We start from the raw sequence: 22,434 nt of genomic DNA, 5'->3' as shown, positions 1-22,434 counted from the left end.
GAGAGGGGTGGACGCACCTGCTTCGGCAGCGGAAGAAGCTTCGCCCAGCTTGTGGCCGGCGGCTGCAGCGGCGGCGGGGGCTGCCGACTCCGCCATCTCGCCTCGGCGAACTCTCGGCCGCCCCGCCCAACAGCGCTTCTGCCCCACCCCCGTGGGACGGAACGTGGCCCGGGCAGGTGAGACGGGGAAAGAGCGCGCGGGAGCGCGCGCGTCACGGCAGCCTGCCTGGCGGAGGGAGATCAAAGTAGGATCGGCTCCCGGGGTTTCTTCGGCCCGCAAAGCGCCCTCTGGCGGGCAACTGAGAGAAGGCTACGGCTGATGCCCTGTGGGGAAGATAGATATCCGAGTCCGCAGCTTTGGAGAGCTAAACCACACATTCAGATTTCCACGCGCCGAATGGCAAACTAACGAGCTGTCTTTTAGTCTGGAGTAAAAAGGCTATGTTGTTAGTTTGGGGTTCAGTACACTCGTGCAGCCCGGAAAAAAGGCATCGGATAAGCATTTCATGCTTCCAGGCATGCTGACTTCCTGTTACCGACTTACTTAGCCTTGAGAGGCATTAAGGTGGAGGAACGTCAGTGGGAGACGGTTTCCTTTGAATGCAACTGCTGGAGGATTTGCTACCAAAAAGGAAAGGGTTTCTCAGTCTGAAATTGAAAACGATAGGTCTGCTTAATAAAAAGGAGCAAAAGCCCTTTGATTTCTGTGAAACTGATTTTTCCGACCAGTGTCGATTTCTTAACTTTTTCGGCTACTTTCATCGTGTCTGCGATGAAATGGTGTTACTAATACCATTTCATATATATATATATATATATTTTAGCTTCCCTTGGTGGCGTCTTAAGTCATTGCCGGTTCTATGTATATAAAAAAACATCCGCAAAGAAGCTCGAGCAAAAAAAACCGCGTGCAAAATTTAATGTCTCGGCCAGAGCAGCTGCTAATTAAAACTGGAAATCTGTTGGCCGAAATCGAAATCTACAAAAATACCCGATAGACATAATGAGCGGTGAACGTTTGAATAAATTGGTGTCAAAGTCAATGGAGGTCGAGCCCGCGCTGATAATGCTAAGGGTGGCTGTAGCAAGTTAATAAACTACAGCTTCCAACCGAAGGAAAGCATCATAAACGATATTGAAACAACGTAGAAGAGACAATGTACTGTATTTTCACCAGGAAGTTACTTCAATTAGGATTCTATTTAAATAGACTTCTTGTTCCTCAAGTCTTTATCAGATTAAGTTTTACTTAAGTTTTACGCTTATTCTTCATAATTTAAATATTTTCCAACATTTTTAGCATCAATTCACCCAACAAATATATTAATGTTTCTCAGTAATTTTATTTTATGCGCCAGTTTTGTTTGTGGGAAAATGTGCAAAATGTGAAGAGTGTGCAAAATCAAGGGACTTCCCAACCCGCATCTACTGCTTGGCTTGCTTGGGATCTGTTCTTTCCTAGCCAGACCCCACAGCCTGGACACGACCTTGATGGCAATACTTAGCTCACAATGCAGATGTATGAATTAGATATCACTGAAATGCTTATGATATCTAAACTTGAACTGATAATGACATCCTCCACTGGTTTTCATGGGAAAACAGACAGAAAGTGGAATCCTGAGGAAAGGATCTAGTAAGGATCCTTTCAGATTAGCAGTTTTTGTATTCTTTGCTGCCTTGTAATGTCTGTATTTTTTTGCAGCCCAGATATGGAAGCCTTACCTGTAAACTTATTTACTCTGTTTATATTTCTTCTTGTCCTATTTCATCTGGCGGATCTCTTCCTGCCGACAGTGGCTTTATGGAGACCCTGGAAGGAAATACAACTGGAAAGTCTCAGGAGACGGCAGATGTACCTGCATAGGTGTACAAGCATGTGTATACAATTGTTGGGGCCCAGAGTTGAATATAGCTTTAATGGCATATTACTGAGTATACGCCAAAGGACAAAGATTAAAAAAAAAATCACATTTAACCACATTTAATGATATTTTCACGCCATATATATTTAATAAAAATTCTGTGTGAATTCACTGGCAACTTTTGTAATTGTAGTCTTCAATCACTAGGACTAGGTGTTTGAGCATTATATATAAACCTGGTAATCACTGTAATTCTGTACTACAGCATCTCTAGATATTCTTTCTTGTCAGTTCTTCTATTTTCATTCATTTTATCATCATCATCATCATCATCATCATCCTAATTTCCTTCATTTTTAAAACTAACTTGGTGTTAAAATAATTAAGAAATATGCCCACATTTTGTATAATTCTTTATTTTTTAAATGTGTATCACAATGGATAGCTTTAAAACAAGCTAACAGTACTATATGTAATTCAGGCATATGTAACTGGTACAGTTCAATAATACATAAACAACACTAAAAAAGACACAAATACACTGTAGACTGGGATTTAAGTTACTAAAAATAAAACAATGTGACATTTAAGGAAGGATTGTTAAGTACAAAGTGGTGTAAAGGTCAACATACAGCATAGAATGAAAAACTATCCAATATGTTCTACATATCATTTCACTTGTGGATTCCATCTCAGTTTAGGAAAATGTCCAAGGATCTTAAGCAAAACATGTCATCCTCAAAAAGCAATACTCATGGGCCTTTGTCTGCAATACTATGAACCTTTCACTTTAAGAATGATTTCGGTTGCATCTGAAACCTCTCACAGATGAACAGATGTCTCCTATTCCAAGAAAAGGTCCCAGGAACACCATGCCTAATGCAGGCCCTGGTTACACAATTAACCTGTAAAGTTAATTTTCACATTTGATTTTGTTTTAGTGATACACAGTTGCATACAATCTTACAAAAGTCCTGTAGGTAGAATATGTTTAACTGTTTGTGAAGGGAGACTGAAATATCATGTGAATACTGTAATCTAATTAACTAACTGTTGGGAATTATAGAGGGCTAAAGTTCTGATCAATTGCGGGCAGATAAGGAAATTGATTTGATAGGATTAATAGAGCACTAACTCTTTCCCCATTTTTGCTACAGAGATAAAATCCTAGAAAGGCCTTGCAAAATCAGAACTTTTTAGTCACTCTGTCATGTTCCTTCTTTCCTCTCACTATTTTTTTTTATTTGATTTTGATATGAGGAGGAAAGAAGCAAGACATGTTAGCTCGGTGACCCTCTCTGCAGTGACTATGAAGGTCTACACCAGGTCGCTGATGATCATGCACAACTGGTATAGGGATATCAATTAAGTACCTCAAGGATGTCAATTAAGTACCTCAAGGTTCCCTTGGTCAACCATGTTGTGTGAATATAACTAACAGTCTGGATAAGATGAATTTTGTTAAATGGTAGGTTAGAAAGGGAAAAAATTCCTGAAAATACTTAAGATAAAATAGTATTCAATGTTGTAGACCGATTTTTCAAGAAGAATAAGAATAGTTGCAGCCAGAAAGCTGCAGTGTTCTTTAGCAACAGTAAACAAATACTGGATTAAAGTGCAACAGCATCTCTTGGGGTGGGGGGGGGGAGAAATCTTCAAGGAAAGCTCCTGTTTTGTGTTGAGATGGAAGATTGCCTCTGCTCAGGGGCAAGTGTGCTTCTCTCGAAAATCAGAGATTGCCTTCCATAGCGTGCATATGATCCCACCTCTGTAAAATAAAAGTCATAGTAGTTTTTAGTCCGTATCAAGTATCACAAAACACCGACTATAGTAAAGAAATAAATATGCATAACCAGATCAGTGAATCTTAACAGCTATATTTATATAAAACATTGAACTTGCTTATTTTTAACCTTGGTTAGCATTTTGGTGGCTGATCATGTGTGAACCCAGGTCATTTGACTGTTTATGATTCAACTTAATCTGCAGATCCAGAAAATGGGTTAATCCAGCAATTAAATTATGCACTAGAAACAGTCACTAATTTTAATTCCTACTAATGTACAAGTGAAATGAAGCACGTGATTATTGTGGGAAAATGGGGGGGGGGGACTTAATCATGTGATTCTGCTTCTGGTATGTCTTAATGACATTTACGCACCAACCTGGTGTTGTCCTTATTAATATATTGTTTCATTCTATTTCAAAAAACTCTGTAATCCTCTCAGAACGCTCCAATTAAGCTTGTTAGAAATATCTCCATATCTTTTTTTTTTGTCTCATAATGTTAAAACTTGTATTTTAGCTTAAAGTTGGTGCTTTAAAAATACATTTCATTACCTTTCCAATCTTTTCTAACATTCAATATCCAGTGGCTTTAATTCTGAAGAACAAACTGGCCTATTATCGTTTCAGCAATGCTGAACCTGTAATGCTCCATATAATAAACTGAACCCAGCAGTTAATGTTTTTCATATATTAAAAAAAATCAAATATACCAACTCACCAAGGCAAGCTTTTTGTAAGCTGCCTTAGGCTAGGGAATAGATTCAAGAAGACAGAAAAGATAAAGGAAGAGAGAAGGAAATCAGAGATTACGGTCATTTTTATTTAGTTAAGAGCAACAAATGAGAATGGATGTATTATAATGATTTGCATATATAATTTAGCAGTTGGACTGCTACAAAAAAAGCTATTATAAATACCAATGTGTTTAATGCTTCTTATTTATTAAACGTCCCCTAGTTCTATTAGTTTTTAATTGATGTCCTTAAAATTTCAGTTATCAATATTATGAAGTAGTCTTGACTAAACGGTATTTGTCATGTTCTCCTTCAATTTCAATTGGAAAATGTGGCGACTTGTAACCCAAATCAAGGATAAATATTCAAAGAATTCAGAAGCCAAAATGATGCTAGTGATTGGGCTTGTCTAATCAAGAGCTAGTGTTACTTTATGCACAAAATAACATTTATTAGATTACAAAATTAACATATGTTCAGCTATACCTATGCGCAAAGTGGACCTATCAGTTTTTCTTCTGTTTCCACATACTTTACAGCTATATCCTTGATGTATATAATGCTTCTTCTCCTTATAATAACTTTATGGAGAAATATTTTAGAACACATGCACAATTTATGATAAATGTAAACAATAAAGGTAAAGTATATTTTCTAGAGTTTTCATTAAATAACTATCATCGTGAGTAGTATAAATTATTTTTTTAAAAAATACTTACCTGAGTCTAAGGCATTTTAAATCATCCCTGGTAACATAGCAGAGTATATCCGTCAGTGTGTATTCTTCTGCTAGAAACTAAAAAAAACATAATGGCTTAGTAAAAGTTATGCTGATGGAGCTGCAAGTTATTATTCCATTTTTGCCCTCAGTTTTTTATAATATGCCTGACTAATTAAACATGTATTTGTCCTGAAAGGTGAAATTTGTCCTGGAATGTTATCAAAATGTTTAATACAGTACAGGTAGTCCTTGACTTATGATCACAACGGAGCCCAACATTTCTGTTGTTAAGTGAGACATTTGTTAAGCGAGTTTTGCCCCATTTTACGACTTTGCTTGTCACATTTGTTAAGTGAATCACTGCAGTTGTTAAATTAGTAAACAGTTGTTAAGTGAATTTGGCTTCCCCATTTGACTTTGCTTGTCAAAAGATTGCAAAAGGGCATCACATAATCCTGGGACACATAAATATAAACAAGTTGCCAAGCATCTGAATTTTGATCACGTGATCATGCAAAGGTCATCACTATGAAAAATGGTCATAAGTCACATTTTTCAGTGCTGAATGGTCACTAAACGGTTGTAAGCCGAGGATTAACTATATACATATAAACGAGATTAATACAATAATTCATTTTATGGCACATCACATTTTATCACTGTTGCAAAAACTAATCAATACTGAAATGAGCTGAATTCTCAAGGTCAGCCACTACAAAGAAATATAATCAAGCACTAATGAAGTAATGCTATTTAAAAATTTCAGGCCTATTGATCTAAAAGTAATACATGTAAAACGCTCTATAAAACCTTTTTTTGACCACTTTTTTATCTTTGTTTTCTAACTTTTCAAACTTGTTTTCTAACTTTTGTTAGAAAAACCCTCTGAAAAGATTTCACTAGCTTGACTAGTCTAACTGAAGTTTTCTCTTTGAAAGAACTTCTGTTAAAGAGATAAGCAAAAGCCACACTTCATGCTTAACCAGGGCCATATGCCTGGCATGGGGGGGGGGGGGAGGTGAGAGGTAAAAAAAAGTTTGTCATAGAAGATGCTATCATACATAACTTGGAAAAAAAAGTAACTTCTGGCATTGGGGGTAGGTAGGTAATTTTACTTTGTAGAAGACCCAAGAAATATATTTCCTACCCTGTTTATAGTTTCCTTGTCAGCACCATGAATTTTCAGCCAGTTAATAAGATCTGGATCCTCAATTTCTCTATCCTGTGTACTAAAGTGAGAGACAGACAGGCCAGAAATATCTAGAAAAAATTTAACACGAGTTAGCATAGTTATAAGATGATACACAATTCCCAATGTAGCTACACTTTTTCCAGACTAATACATAAAAATTGCATATCACACCCTCCACTCTGAGGTGCTCAAGTTTAGTTGAACTGGAATTACCACCACCCTCAGCAAATATTGTTATGATAGTGCAAACTGGTTGGGGATTATGAAAGTCATAACAAAACACATTTGGAAAACACATGATGAGAGATTGATATCCTTAAAATTAGCCCTGTACGCATAAGTGAAGCATGAGAGATTATGAATTTTTTTAGTACTGGGTTGGTTTTAACTATGATTCTAACCATAATTAACCTTAATTAACTGGAAAAAAATGATTTCAAGAGAAGGAGTCTCTTCTGAAAGTAGTCTTAACAGTTTAAATAAATCTTTAATCTGTACAAATGCAACGAGCATTTTAGTCATAGTTTCGCGGATTACAGATACAAATCTATACGGAATTCAATTAAATTTTCTTGGCTTTGTTTTGGAATTCTCTCATAACCCTGTTAAGAACTGCATGCTAAATCGGACCAAGATCAAAAAGATCGAGAATTTCATTTGTATCAGTAGCCATTCAAAGGCAGAGATAAAAATAAAAATGCAGGAGAAGATAGTTGCTGCTATGTCTTTTACTAGTACCCAGAGGTGGTGTCCAATCGTGGCAACTTTTAAGACTTGTGGACTTCAGCTCCCAGCATGGCTGGCTGGGGAATTCACAGGTCTGAAAGTTGCCGAAGTTGGATACCCTGGGCTACAGTATATAATCTGTAACTGCTTTCCCATCTATATAGGGCAGGGATAGGCAACCTTGGCTCTTTTATGACTCGTGGACTTCAGCTCCCAGAATTCCTGAGCCAGCATGGCTGGCTCAGGAATTCTGGGAGCTGAAGTCCACGAGTCATAAAAGAGCCAAAGTTTCCTATTCCTGATATAGGGCATTGTGGCTAGCTAAAGCAATCCAGTAAAAACCAATAAACACTTAAGAAGCTCATTCTTTTAAAAAAACATATTATTTAGTTTAAGAAAAAAGTCTTGACTCCTTTTTTGAAAGCAGAAAGTTGGGAGAAGGAAGGAGAAGACGGTCAAACCCTATTCACTCTTGAGAATCTGAGCAGCAGTTAATTGTTATGTAGTGACATTTTTACTCATCTTTATAATAATAATAATTAAAAAAAAACCTAGTTCTTGTTTTCCTTGAGAGGAATAGGAAACACGTTCACCCAGCTGCTTTTCTATGCTTCCTTCCTATCCTAAGACCAACAGGAAACCATGCTGCCCACGATCTTGCTGACATTGCAATATATCCTTCCCGGATACCTGGAAAAGTCTGTTTTGCTCTCGTCTAGACAGCTTTAACACACAACATTCTATGAGCCTCAGTTGAAATTCCAGTCCTATCAAACATGATTCACCATGGGAGAAGCCTCTTCCAATTGACACATACAGTGCTCTAGTTACTCCATGCATTGCATTACCACTTTTGGTTTTCTTTTTGCTGTGGACCAACTGGATTTTTTTTCTATTGAAATGATGGGTGACTTATTGACCACTGTGTGTGTGTGTGGGGGGGGGAATTAGACATTTTTTGGTATCACTTGGCCAATGGCTGTCAGGTGGGCAAATGTAATTGAGCTAAAAATTGAGAAAGGCATTTATTTATCTGTGAGGATTAATGAGGCCTTGTATACTACTATAAAATGTTACATAAGGAAGGGAAGTAAGGAAGCAGGGCTCCTTGTAGTAATAGCCATTGAGAAACCAAATGAAAGAGATGAGTCCTTTCCTTTTCCTTGGAAAACTGAATATATTAGATTGAATGTATTAAAGAGCTGTGGTTGTACAGTGGTTAGAACGCAATACTGCAGGCTAATTTTGCCAACTGCCAGCAGTTTGGCAGTTCGAGTCCCACCAGCTCAAAGTTGACTCAGCCTTCCATCCTTCCAAGTGTCAGTCAAATGAGGACCCATATTGTTGGGTGCAATATGCTGATTCTGTAAACTGCTTAGAGAGGGCTGTAAAGCACTGTGAAGTGGTACATAAGTCTAAGTGTTATCGTTAGTGCTATTGTTATTAGGACAAAGACTGGTTAGCCAATTTCAGGGCTTTCAATCTTTACATTGAGGCCTAATTAAAAACAAATGTCTTATAAAAGCCAGACAGTGATCTTCCCTTACAGCCAAAAAGGAGTGAGGAGTAAGAGAGCAGATTGAAGGCTGGATGGAAGGGGGTAGTCCCATAGAAAATCTGCAGAACCAATTGGAATTGCAAGCTGACACAGACCTTGTCGGTTCAAGCTGTCTCCATCATGTACATTAACGTGTGATATATTGCCTCTGGAGGTGAGGTAAGAGGAAAAATGCCATTCACATAAAAACCTGCAAATAGATGATGAGCTACAGGTAGGTGGCATGCAGAAATACTATCTGGAAATGGGCACTGGGCAATCCTTACACAGGGCTGAAAAACGTATGTGATTTTATCCAAAGTGTCCTTGTGAATGCATACATGCAGGATAGTAAAATTAACTTATCCTTTTGGCCAAAAAGGAAAAAAAAAAATCTGAAAAAGAAGTAGAGACTTCTTAGCTAATCGCATCTCCTTTCATGTTCTAAATAGGTTGTCATGTTTTTATTTCAATTGATTAACTCCCTAAAAGGAACTTTTAGTTGGTGAAAAAGTCATCCCAATTGGTGGGGGGGGGGAAAGCAATATATTGGAAGCAGTACGTTGGAAGGTTTGACTATATTGGTTTGGAAAGTGCTGGGAAGAACAATTACTTTTGAGGAGTTCAAATAAGCACCTATTGGTTGAGTCTTAAGCTTTAGATGCTTGATCTCCTGTTCTTTTTCTTCTATAGCATGGTGAAGGAGGGCTTGAAATTCTCTTTCCTTCTGCACTAGCTCTTCTAGTAATCTGTTAGAAATGAAAGGGAAATGAGAAATTTATTTGTTAAGAGCAAATCAATGTTTTTGAAAAGTAAAACTGTTACAGTATTGCAGTGTTTCCCAAACTTGACAATTTTAAGGCATGAGGACTTCAACTCCCAGAATTCCACAGCCAGCAACACTGGCTGTGGAATTCTGGGAGTTGAAGTCCACATGCCTTAAAATTGTCAAGTTTGGGAAACACTGCAGTATTGCATTAGCAATGTTCAAACACTCTCCCAATATCCTTGGGCAACTTCAAGATAACTTTACTGTCTACCAGGAAAAAGGTTATTTGGGCCGCAAACACAGAAGGCTCTTTTGTGCTTATATGTGACTAACATCCCCTTAAGTAAATTCATCTGTTTATTTTATTACATCATTTCTCCCTGCATATTGCATAGGTATTTCTAGGCAGAACACAGCAACATGATGAAGAAATCGAGCTGATTAAAAATTCTGTCAGAGAAAATATCCAAAAAGCTAAGCTGTGATTTATTAATGATCTTAGCTAAACTGTAAGATAAACCATGAGCTTCAGCACAAGCACAAATCTTTAACCGTTTCCAGTGTTTTGTGTGCAGGGGGAGAAAAAACTAAAACATAGCAGCTAGGGGCTATTGGCTAAATAGCCAAATGCATCTAGGAAAATTCCATCTTTAGTTATGAAGAAAGTTGTGTTTCTCCATAAAAGAGCTAGTGTAGAAGTAGGAGACACTCCCAGATTCTGAGCTCCTACTGGAATAATAATAGATGGAAATTGTTGTCAGAAGGGCCCTTACAGTACTGCATGGGCTGTTAGTCTGCTTCAGGTGCAATTCCAGGTGTTATGATTGACAAAGTCCTTTATGGATTGGGGCCTGGCTACTTGCAGCAAAAAGTTACTTCCGATAAAGCCTGATCACTGCAGGCAGTGTCTTCGTGTGGTGCAGTGGGAGACCACTTGAAGGGGGGTGCTTTCTGCAGGTGCTACCCTCCTGTGGTACACCATACTACTCGTTCTAAGAACTCTGTCTTCTTGATATTAGGAAATTGTTAAAGAAAAACCCTCTCAAAAGACATTTACAACTAGGGCAGTAGTGGCGAACCTATGGCACACTTGCCAGAGGCGCCACTCAGAGCCCTCTCTATGGGCATGCACGCCGACACCCCAGCCCACCTCCCCCATGCTCCCCTCATCAGCAGCTCCCCTGGAGGAGAGTCACCCCAGTGCGCAGCCCACAAGGAGCAGCGCAGCCAAGGACATGGCAGCCTGACGGGGGTCAAGACTCCGCCCTCGCGCCCTGTTGCATGCAATTGATGCTGCGGGGTGTGGATGGAGGGCGTGGCTGCCATGGCGCTGCTGGGCTGCCTGGGCGATCTGCGGTGGGCCGTGGAGGCGGTGAGTGACCCTGTGGATGGGCGGGGTGGGGAGGCAGGATGGGGGGTGGGGCAGGGCGCATGGCAGGGTGGAGTGGGGGGCAGGGTGGGGCAGGGCAGGTTTGGAGCACTTGGTCTCTAAAAGGTTCACCATCACTGAGTAGAGAATAAGGAATGGTTGTACCTGAGATGATTGGTGGTGTTATTAATGTGATTAATATGCATGCAATTATAGTTGCATGAGGACAATGTGAAAGTTGTTACTGCAGTACAGTTACTAATGATTTTTCACATAATTTAAATATTATATGCCCTCTTAACGTTTTGCTGTAATTTGCCTCAGTAATATCCTACTGAGACAGTGTGCCCTGTCACCTTCCACTGATTAAGGGCAGGATTGGTGCATTATTAAAACTGGATTGAAATAAAGTAAACTGGTTGATGAAGGTAACTTGAGACAAAGCCAGAAAAAAATGTCCACATGATACATGCATCCATGTTAAAACCTTGACCCAGTTTTGTAAATAGGGGAAATTTAGACTCACCTATTATTTTCCAATTTCAGCCTCCCAAGTTGAACATTCAGAGATCTCTGGGCAGCCTGAGAATCGTGAGATACTGTTGAACTAAGGGTGCTCACTCCTGAGGTAGCTACCGCATCATCCAATACAAGGCAAGGAACCTGAGCAGTTGTGTCAGGAGCATGTTCCTCTTCAGCTTCAATCTCATCTTGATCTGCATTATCGCTCTCAGATGCTAAGCTGAAGTGTGTCCTCAACTCTATAAGGGATTTAATTGTTTATTATCACAACAATGAAATTGGAAGCAAGTGTGATGACCTCAGAGTGCTATTTATCTAGATCAGGGGTAGGCAACCTTGGCTCTTTTATCATTCGTGGACTTCAACTCCCAGAATTCCTGAGCCAGCATGGCTGGCTCAGGAATTCTGGGAGTTGAAGTCTACAAGTCAGAGCCAAAGGTTGCCTACACCTGATCTTAATAATAAACTTAAAAACACTTTTATATAACAAGTTGAGATTACCAGTCACACTGAAGCGGATGTGCAACTCCTGAAACAAGAGATTCCAAAGTACCTGTGCTAATCATTAACAGCAAAAAAACAAAACAAAAAAAAAACCCCTCTTCCTTATTTTTGAGAAATTTCTAACCCTCTTGTGTTCCTTCTGACCTCTGGATTCTGTTCACAGGGTCCTTAGAGCAGAGGTCACCAACCTTTCTCGGCTGGTGGACTGGAGGAAAAGGGAGAGGGAAGAATTTTATATGTGTGCATGCGCGTGCATGCGCACGGGGCCACGAGCGCAAGGATGCTGCAAACGGGATGGGGCTAGTGCTAACCCTGCCCCATTCTTGTGTGGCATAGTGAGTTTCTATGCCTCGTGGCACAGTGGTGACCATTTTTGCACCTTGCAGCTCAGCGGTGGCCCGTTTTTGTGCCCTGTGCCATGGCAGCACCTAATTTTTGTGCCCCATAGTGTGGCGGCCCATTTTTGTGCCCTGAGGTGGCAGTGGCATCCCATTTTCGCACCCCGAGGCACGGTGGTAGCCCGTTTTTGCGCCCTGCGATGCGACATCCTGTTTTTGTGCTCCGCAGCCGCGGCGCTAGCACGAGTGAGGGGGCATGCGCATACACGTGCCGCACTGGCAAGTTGGGGATCCCTGCCTTAGAGGATCTGACTCTCCTAGAATCTAGCATACATATATGTTATTATGAATAGCAGAAATTTGTCACATGTCGGCAAAAATAATTTTTTTATTTGAAAACTAAATTTTTCTCATTGCTCTTTCTGCAATATTTTAAAATTCAAGATGACACAATCATTTCTTCTCAAATTTGCTACTGCTTGCACGTCTTCAGTCATTCTCTTATTGATGATATTGGAGAGCCAATCCCTTTGCTTTTTCTCTTAACCTTTTGGAAAATGAAAAGGCCTGCAACATATCTTGAAGTCTTGGATGAGTTGATTTTCCAACAGATGACCAAAGAATTGAAACCTCTCATTATTATTATTATGCTTCTCTACGATCATTCTATAAAATGGTTTAGGAAACTATTATATAGATCTTCTGTCTCATTTGGTGGTCCAGAGCATAGCCTCACAGTAAAACGTTGTTTCCCTTTCCTCCTATTCTTATGCTCAAATTCCTGGATCGCAATATGTGTGGGCACTTCTTTCACATATAAATATAACCTATAATGTATGCTTGCCCTTTGTCTTTCCCTTTGAATAAATTATATCCTTCAGTCCTTCTTTTCTACTCACCAGATTTCAGTAATACCTGCTAAACCGTATTTACTTTCCTGCATTAAACGTGTTCCTCATATTATGTACACTTATGTAGACACACTGGAAATTTCAGATCACATAACTTTGTCTATTCCTTCCTATGTTTATTCACATGCTCATTATTCAATTGCCTCAATATTCTGCATACTCCTCCCAGTCCCAATTCCAGTGATTGGCATTGCACTATTTTCTAGACTCCTTTCCCCACAGGATTCAATTAAAGCTTTGCAGATAAAGTATGCAAGATGATGATGATTGAAATGTACATGCCACCGACTCCTTCCTTTTTTTCTGAGGCACAGCCCATTTGTTGCCAGGAATCTCTTACCACTGCCGTATTTCAACTGGCATCATCTACACTGTTAGCTATTCACTTCCAATACTTTTCTCTTTCTTTTTTCCTCTGGCCATATCCTTTAACACAAAGAACTGAAACAAACCACTTGTGTCCCGGGCTTTTTTACCAACTGCCTTCCTTGCAGTGCCCTCAAGACTGTGTCTCTATCATGTGTTCCAGTTTGGATTGGCAGAAAGGGATGAATGTGCCAAATCATCCCAAAGTTGTTATTATCTTTTCAAAAGGTGACTGGACTTTCTTGGTTTCTTTCTTTGGAAATCAATCAATCACAATAGAGCTTGGAGGTCATCTAGTCCAGCCCCCTGCTCAAGCAGGAGTCCCTATATCTTTTAAGACAAGTGGCTGTCCAGTCTCTTCTTAAAAACTTCGAGTGACGAAGCACCCACAATGTCTGCATACTCTCAGCCTATCCTACCTCACAGGTAGAGGTGTGCCAGAGATGTGCCACGAGCTCTTTTTCAAAAGCTGGGATTAAAAATGTTACACACAATTATTATAGCTGGAAGCAGTTTGTTATGCTTCTCATCCAAGAATTCTTGGATTAAACCAAGAAAGTCCAGTTACCTTGTGAAAAAGAAAATCACCTTTGGGACAAGCATGATTGGGATGACTGAGAAATTCCATAGACATACCTTTACCCACTGCATTCAACTTTTTTCCTGACATACTCAACTCTAATTTCCATACAACCGGCTTGGCAAGACCAAATTCTTAGACATCGCCATTTTCATATTTTTTTAATCAAACCTTCATGTCTCAGAACAAACCATATGCTACCCAGTTCCTTTCTACCAGCACGTTCGTATCTTAAACATTCTCCATCAGTTTTTCCATTTTGCTACACATTTTATAAAGATTTATCATTTTTTTCTTTGCTTTTATATATAATTTGCTATCATTTGCTATTCTGTATCAAACCTAACTATCTTGGTTTTGATACATTAATTTTCAGATTCATACTACTTACTGAATCATACAATCCAAAATTTAATACACATAACGGGATCACACCAACAACAAGTATATTATCTGGTTTGAACATCCTACTCTGCTGTATTTAGTTTTTCCTCACAGCCAATATTCATATCCTTGCAATCAGAATTCCTGCACACAACTTACATTTTCACTTTTCGGTTCCACTTTTTGACATTTCATTATCATTTTCACACAATTATCAAAAACACTCTACCAGAATTTTATCCCAAATTATTACCTTCATGTTTAATTCATTCCAATTTGCTAAAGGCTCACTGCTACAGTATTTCTTTTCAACCACTTAAAACAATGTACATGGTTTTATTTTTATCAAAACAGCCATTCTTTGCAACTAAGTTTAACTTCATGTTACACTATATCTTTTTTTTTGCAGCATTCACGTTTATATCATTAACAATGAAATATATCATGCTTTCATATTTACATTCATTTTTTGTCATGTGTTCATATTGATGTATGTAGAAATCATGTATTCAAATTCAGAATCCAGACTTTTTTCTAAGCACATTCCTCACCCATTCATGTCAGTTAACAGAATAATTGCCCCTCCCAATTTTCTTCATTCAAAACAGTACAGAATTTTGCTTAAAACCCATTATGTTTTATCTGTCATAATTACCATTCACTGGACTGCAACATGAAACTACCACAACCTTTGGATTATTATTTTCATACATTACCACAATAATATAGATGACATCTGTTCATTCACAATTAAACCTACTCCTTTAGCTCCTTCTTTATGTTTATGAGCTTTATTCCACAAGTTTAGATCACCTTCCTTCAGACCTACTATATAACATCCTTGTCCTCTCTTAGTTTCACAGACATACAACATACTGACCCTTCTTTTCTTCAATTACATTCATTATTCTTAAATTTCAAGTCACAACCTTCCATGTGACTTCTTCACTACCAGAGTGGTCCATAAATAATTGACCTGGGTTATGAAAGCTTTCACATAATTATTTTTAGTAAGATAGAGAAGGTATAGCTACGCCACATATAATATTCCTACTAATGGTAACAACAGTATCATTTTTGGTATATTTTGGTCAATATGATGTAAGCTCAATCAAAGCCCAGTTTTATGTATTTGCTTGTTTATTATAAGCTACCCATCTTGCCTAGAGGTGACTCTAATTTTACTCAAACCAAGTTCACATTATTCTATGCAAACTATGATTTCTAACTTGGAGACTACTTTGAAAGTTGTCATATTGCTGGCCACATCTTATCAACTAGGAAGGATATGTGATACACTGGCACATACATAGGACATGTAAAACTAATATATATTCACAACTCAGAAATGAACAGGAATATACAAGTATATAAAGTATGGCAAATCCAGCAGCTTTTCCTTCCATGTTAAGTATGCAAGTAGCCTAGTTCAGAAAATTATTTTAAAAAGTGACAAATATCTTACCAGGTACCAAAATTGTAATAGCAGTCTGCACAGCTTTACGGATTATGCTATCCAGCGCAAACATCCAATGTGGTTTAATATTATGTGTTCGTAGAACTTTATTCACCTGGAAAGAGATACTAGAATTGTGAAACTATTATTAATTTTTAAACAATCATCATGTAGATAATTCAGTCTGGATATACCATGTTCACCACTACCACCCTTATTAAATAACCAGTTTATCCTCTAAGAAGTGATCAATATTTGAAGAACAATATATTTCTGAAAGACTAATTTATACCCATTTGTATGGATTCACCTAATTTATAATTTATTTCTACTAACCAGAATAACACAAAATGTTGTGTTATTTTAGTTATTTAATGAATAGCAACTAATCTGTTTATCTGTCTTCTATGCAAGGTTTTTCATATCTAACAATATCTAAATACGTGCATACCTATTATTAAATCTATAAATTATTTTCTGAGTTATCAAATATATATCACACAATAATAAGAAGCTACCATTCACTGACAGAAGAAATGCAACTGTAACACCTAAATAAACATTAGAAATCTACAAATATATAATAATACTCTTATTATTCTGTGAGAGGGACATTGGAGTCCTAGTGGTCAATCACTTGACTATGAGCCAGCAGTGTGCAGCAACAGCCAAAAAACCTAATACAATCCTTGGTTGTATAAACAGAGGCATAGAATCAAAATCATGCAAAGTATTAGTACAGCTTTATAAATCCTTAGTAAAACCACACCTGGAATACTGCATCCAGTTTTGGTCACCACATTACAAAAAAGATGTTGAGACTTTGGAAAAAATGCAAAGAAGAGCAACTGAGATGATTAAAGTCCTGGAAACTAATATATATGAAGAATAGTTGCAGGATTTGGGTTTGGCTACTCTAGAGAAAAGAGGACTAGGGGGGGACATGATAGCAGTACTCCAGTATTTGAGAGGCTGCCACAAAAAGGAGGGGCTCAATTTATTTTCCAAAGCCCCAGAAGGCAAGACAAGAAACAATGGATGGAAACTAATCAAGGAGAGAAGCAACCTGGAACTAAGGAGAAACTTCCTAACAGTGAGAACAATTAATCAGTAGAACAACTTGCCTTCAGAAGTTAAAGGTGCTTCATCACTGGAGATTTTTAAGAAAAGACTGGACAGTCACCTATCTGAAAGGGTATAGGAACTCCTGCTTGAGCAGGGGGTTAGACTAGAAGACCTCCAAGGTCCCTGCCAGCTCTATTCTGATTGATTATTCAATTTTGGAAACAATAAAAGATGTTTTATCCTTCCTCCCAACATGTGGGCTGGAGAAATGAATGATACTCTTTTTCTCTACATCTCGAAGATCAGAAAGTCACATCATGTTCACCAAGAAACAGAATCTTTGTATAATCTTCCGAAATGGAAGGATACAGCCTCAAGCTATCATTACTAAGCAGATGCCCATGCAGAAATTCATCTAAACTGAAAAGTCTCCGCTAAAGAAATTTTGAAATGTTTATAATCTTCATGACTTGATGGCCATGTCAGTGCCTCTGAAGATCATCGGCTGGGAGACTAATGGCCTTCCTTATGCAGTTCGTTGGCCACTGTGAACTAGACTGCTGGACTAGATGGGCCAGGGGTCCAATCCAGCAAGGGACTGCTGATGTTCTTAAAATTAGCAAAACAAGAAGCCCAAAATATACTTACTGCATCTTGGAAACCAAAGAGTACTAACTGAACTTGGCTAATGCCATGACTGTCGAAGTCCAACTCCAGTTTCAGCTTTGAAAGTGTATTTGCAATGATTTTGCGATCTGTTGATCTTACAAATTCTCTGAGGCTAGCAACTAAAGTTGTAATGTGTTCCCATTTCAACTTAGGCTCTTCAGGACCCTGTTACAACAACAAAAATAGCTAATTACATTTGTAAAACTGTGGATAGTATTAATGAAAATTAAGAATATAGCTCCCTGTTTGTGTATTTATTTATTTGCTGCCCATCTCTTAACAAAACTTTATATATTTATTTTTATTTATAACATTTGTTTATTTATGAAATTTATTGATCGCCCATCTTCTCATAATCATATCATATCATTCTCCTGGATCCCGCCAGCTGGAACCCGCAGCATGCCTCTTCTGCCGGCACAAGTTGGTGAGCCAATCTCAGTGAGATGAGATGGACCCATGCCATTTCAATGAGGTTTCCCCAAAAAACTATATTACATATATTTTTGTGGTTTACTAAGTGTGCATTAAAACTAACAGGCTTCAGTTAATAAGGATATAACTATAGTCCGTGTTACATATGGTCCCTGATCTGGCAACAGACTACCGGTACAAATGTTTTTGTAGTAAGGGTGAGTTTTGAAAGAGCTACTATGGTGTTTATATCCTTTCTGCGGTATGGTATATGATTAGGGCTGTTGAAACAGGATGCCAAATTCTGGACAATGAGAGAAACGTAAGTCACAAAGGTTCAATTTGAAGAGAATGTAATAATGTTGTTTTCAGTTATTCAGAGTACAAAATAGTTCATCCAGTAACTCAGTCAACATTAGTAAAAGTTGTATCCAAGATCATCTCAGTAAGAATTAGCTTTTGTTTCCATCTTCTGCAATTCTCTGAGGAACAATTTAAAAAGAAGCCCTTGGAAGAGTTATGAGCTTTGCCTTTGATTAATTAAAGTTGAGTCATAAAAGAGACTGGAAGCATAACAAGTATGTCTTTATATGTGGAATGTCACTAGAGAATGTTACTTTGAAGCAAACCATTTCCATTTTTTTCTTGTAAATTCAAATGTTATGACCTAGAAATGATAAAATTAGAATCACTGGCATAATGGTTCAGACTGAGCAGCACTGGAATAGATCTACACATCCACAAGGGTAACTCAGACTTGACATAAACCTACACACAGTTGAATCATGGAATACCAAAGTAAAGGAACTATGTGCCATCCACATATTAAAATGCAACGTCTGCAATGTGTTTATACTGTGAGGGTTATTCTTTTGGAATAACAATTGGTATCAGTTCCATGATTCTACTGCTCTTGTCAATTTCTATATTAATTTTCTGAGAAATATTCAAAGCTATAAAAGCTAAAGAAAATGGTTTCTAATACATACATTGACACAGAGGATTTTAAAGATTAATATTTGAATGAAGTTAAACTTCTCTTTTTAGGACTGATTGATAACCAGTTAGATTAGACATGATAGATTATAGAAAGAAGAGTGTCATGATATAACTTTAGAGATAGAGGATAAAATATAATTGTAGTTATGATTGCTGTGTGGAATATCAGAAGCTACTCCCTTATACCATTGTATCTTTCTTTATATCTTTCTCTTTTTTCTTATTTTCTTCTCTTTTTTTTCCAATTGCACTTTTAGCTTTTTTGTTATTTCTCTCTTTTTTGTTTCTCTGTTTTAATATAGTTTGCACTAGTTCTTATTATTGCTCTTTAAACTTTTAACAAAAATACATACACACAAAAAACCCTCTTTCATATTCATCAGATTAACTGTTTCAAATGGGCTTTGACTGAAATTTGCACATGGGAAATAGAACAGATTCTTATGAAAGTTTGAAACCCAAAGGAGAACAATACTCTCAATGTGTCTTTTTCTGGTCCTGGTTTTCCAAAATGACTTTAATTGTTGTCTTACAAGCCATAAACTTAGAAAAAACCCTGAAAACTATGGACAACTGCATTATGTAATTGTTACATCCAAAAGTGTAACACTCCTATTTACAGTTGTCTCTTTATTACACTGTATACTTATACCAGTAATACTTTTTCTGTATTGACATAAAATATACAGAAATAAGTGACTTTGAACAACATTCTCAAAATATTTCAGCATCATTTGACATTACATACCTAATGCATAATTCAACTTCGTTACTTAATTTTTTATAAAATCAACATAACTAACATTCTGCCATTGATTTTTAAATACTACCAAGGATGTCTTAACAGAAAACCAAAATAATGTTAACAATGCAGAAACTTAAGCATATACAATTTGTATAGTATTTAACTCTTCTATGCTATATTTCTGACAAATACATAGAAAAACTGTTTCTGGTTTGGATAATCAGAACATACCTAATTGTCAGGAAATTATTATTTTTCTGCATAATTCTATAAGCATTTCTCAATAACATTTTCAGAAGGGATCTCTTAGAAGTAAAATCATTACATAAATGAGCATTAATGGCAGAGAAGTGAAGGTACAACTATAATTTAATCTTGCAATTGTTTGCACTTGAATATATTTGTGCTTTGTAGGATTCCTGAAAACCTGCTAATTGCCACCAGTAAAGAAATGTGTCACCACAATATTATATAATCTTGCAATGTGTTTCGATCCCAACGTACTAGCCCAGTGGTTCTCAACCTTTTTATACGGCGACCCTGGCCATAAGCAGGCGGCACGCATGCGCGGCGGCGCCCCCTGTGCGGCACGCATGCGTGGCGCCCCCCCTGCATGACGCGCATGTGCGACGCCGCCCCATGCACCGCCCCCTGCGTGGCGCGCATGCGTGGCAGCGCCCCCTGTGCCACCCCCTGCACGACGCGCATGCACAGCGTCGCCCCCTGCGCTGGCTGACGAAAAAAATGGCGGATCGCGTTGTTTGGCGACCCCCGTGAAATGGTCGTTCGACCCCAAATGGGGTCGCGACCCACAGGTTGAGAACCGCTGTACTAGCCAATGTATTTTGTTTTAAAAAATAACGCTAAACATATTACATGTGTTTCTTTACCTGAGCTAAGGCTTCCATCAGATTTCTCACTACTTTATCCTGGTCTTCGGTTAGAATTCTGTGAAGGGTTGCTCTTCGCTCACTGTCCTTTTTTAGCATAAAAAAACCAGAATCCTTCTCCTCTGGTGAGGGAGGAGCACTGTGGTCCTCAAAATTCTCATCTGGGATGCTGTGGATATTTAACAGTAGAAATGACTATGAAGAAACCCCGTTTTTAAAAAGGTGATTTTCTTTTTCATAACCTAGCACAGATATTAATTACTTGGATAATTACCTTAGAAAAAGAGACCTAAGTCCTTTTCCTTCCTTATCACCACAGGATTTAGCTCTCATTTTAAAGGAGAAGGGGTCAAGTTTCAACTCATTGTCAGGTGAAACTGAACCATATTCACTGCTACTACTTGTGTCTTCTACCAGAACAGGAACAGGCAAGGATATGCTTCGAAGATATTCTGCTCAATGAAACAGGAAATAAAGTATGATGAAGATATATACGAAGAGCAAACTATAATAAACAACTGAACATAGCAATTCTCCCCAATACATATTATCTATCTGCTAAGATCTCCCAGAACTTATATTATCTTGGATGAAAGAACTGTATTAACTGTGTACAATTCCAAAACGATGGTAGGAATGCAAAAAAAAAAAAAAAGTTCTCTGTGGTATGAAAAAAAAATACAACAATACTTTGGTACTCACTGTTAATAGGTTCCGGGAGGTGCTATGAGTACCAAAAATGATGACTACCAAACAATTTTTTCCCATATGGAATAATATAGTGAGTCACAAGGCAGCTGACAATGACAAGTTCTAAGGTGTACATTGAGTACCAAACAAGCTATGAGTATCAGGTCAAATTTTTCACGTCAAAATGTGTTGAACACTAAATCTGATGAGTTTCAAAGCAGATACCACTATATCTCACTTAACAAGGTTGGGATAGTTATAATGTATCTGTTGCATTTCCAACTCCTTATTATTGGAGAAAAAAATAATCTTTCTAGTATGTTGAGATATATGTATGTCAAATATGTAATATATGTACAAATCAGATGAAAAATCTTTTTTTTTTGCAATATTCCTCAGGAATGTCTTCTTGCTACATATATTTACAAATTTATTTCTTGTAAGCTAACCTATCTTATATTTAAGAACATTTTAAAGCTTCTCAGAAAAAAATATTAATTGCTAAACTTACCATTTGATCCAGCTGTGAGAGCTGCGAAAATAAAACAAAAATAATGTAACATCCATAACTGCTCAAGTCAAATAAAGGAAACTTGATATAATAGGGCTCCAATGCAGCTAAACTTTGTAATATCAAATTTCTACTAAAAGAATTGAGATACTGCATTTACATGACACACACACTAATGTAATATTTTAAAAGCATTTGACAAAGCTCCTTACTTCAAAAGCCTATCTGTTAGTGGGTTCTGACTTGCCATTCTCAAAAGAGTGTCAAGAATCCTGGCTTTTTAATAATGATTCTTAATAATCTAAGATTTCCCAACTAGAACAGTTAGATTTCTTCACCTGTTAGTTTTGACTGTGACTTTCTTTTTTTGCTGGTAACTTTTAAGAATTCATCTACAAGAAGCTCATTAGCACAGGTCCTCTTATCTGGATCAGGTTCAAAGCATCTCAGCAAAAAAGCTTTTGCCTCCACTGACATGGATTCTGGAATCTCAGGGTGTATTTTGAACATTCCAACCTAATAAATGCAGATGAAAATCAAATTTAAAAACAACAACAACCAAGCAGATCTTTCATCACAGAGGGAACTTCTCTCTTTTATTTCCACATTAAAAATAGCATTAGCTGAAGGATCTTAGAACAGTCTTTTGTTCTTCAATAGGTATCATTTTAAAAGATAATCTAAATAACA

The 22,434-nt window shown here is 37.7% G+C and overlaps 2 protein-coding genes across 4 annotated transcripts in view; both read right to left on the bottom strand.

Annotated features, from left to right (window-relative positions):
• MAP7 (microtubule associated protein 7) overlaps window positions 1-164 on the bottom strand; it is a 103,765-nt gene extending 103,601 nt beyond the window's left edge. The window contains exon 1 of the mRNA XM_039323229.1: window positions 18-164. Within this exon, the coding sequence (XP_039179163.1) occupies window positions 18-96 (79 nt within the window). The 5' untranslated portion in view covers window positions 97-164. The remainder of the gene's footprint in view (window positions 1-17) is intronic.
• Window positions 165-2,264: 2,100 nt separating this feature from the next.
• MAP3K5 (mitogen-activated protein kinase kinase kinase 5) overlaps window positions 2,265-22,434 on the bottom strand; it is a 118,344-nt gene continuing 98,174 nt past the window's right edge. For all 3 annotated transcript variants that reach the window (XM_039323147.1, XM_039323155.1, XM_039323166.1), the window contains 11 exons: window positions 22,083-22,260; window positions 21,745-21,765; window positions 20,818-20,995; window positions 20,544-20,712; window positions 17,475-17,660; window positions 15,771-15,876; window positions 11,227-11,461; window positions 9,199-9,311; window positions 6,255-6,367; window positions 5,106-5,182; window positions 2,265-3,632 (listed from right to left, as the gene is read on the bottom strand). In XM_039323147.1, the coding sequence (XP_039179081.1) occupies window positions 3,566-3,632; window positions 5,106-5,182; window positions 6,255-6,367; window positions 9,199-9,311; window positions 11,227-11,461; window positions 15,771-15,876; window positions 17,475-17,660; window positions 20,544-20,712; window positions 20,818-20,995; window positions 21,745-21,765; window positions 22,083-22,260 (1,443 nt within the window). In that variant the 3' untranslated portion in view covers window positions 2,265-3,565. The remainder of the gene's footprint in view (window positions 3,633-5,105; window positions 5,183-6,254; window positions 6,368-9,198; window positions 9,312-11,226; window positions 11,462-15,770; window positions 15,877-17,474; window positions 17,661-20,543; window positions 20,713-20,817; window positions 20,996-21,744; window positions 21,766-22,082; window positions 22,261-22,434) is intronic.

This window comes from Crotalus tigris, unplaced genomic scaffold, assembly GCF_016545835.1.
Source record: "Crotalus tigris isolate CLP2741 ecotype Arizona unplaced genomic scaffold, ASM1654583v1 scf7180000017611.44802233496:7321179, whole genome shotgun sequence".
Taxonomy (NCBI): Eukaryota; Metazoa; Chordata; class Lepidosauria; order Squamata; family Viperidae; genus Crotalus; species Crotalus tigris.
This window is presented reverse-complemented; position numbering and strand designations above follow the sequence as displayed.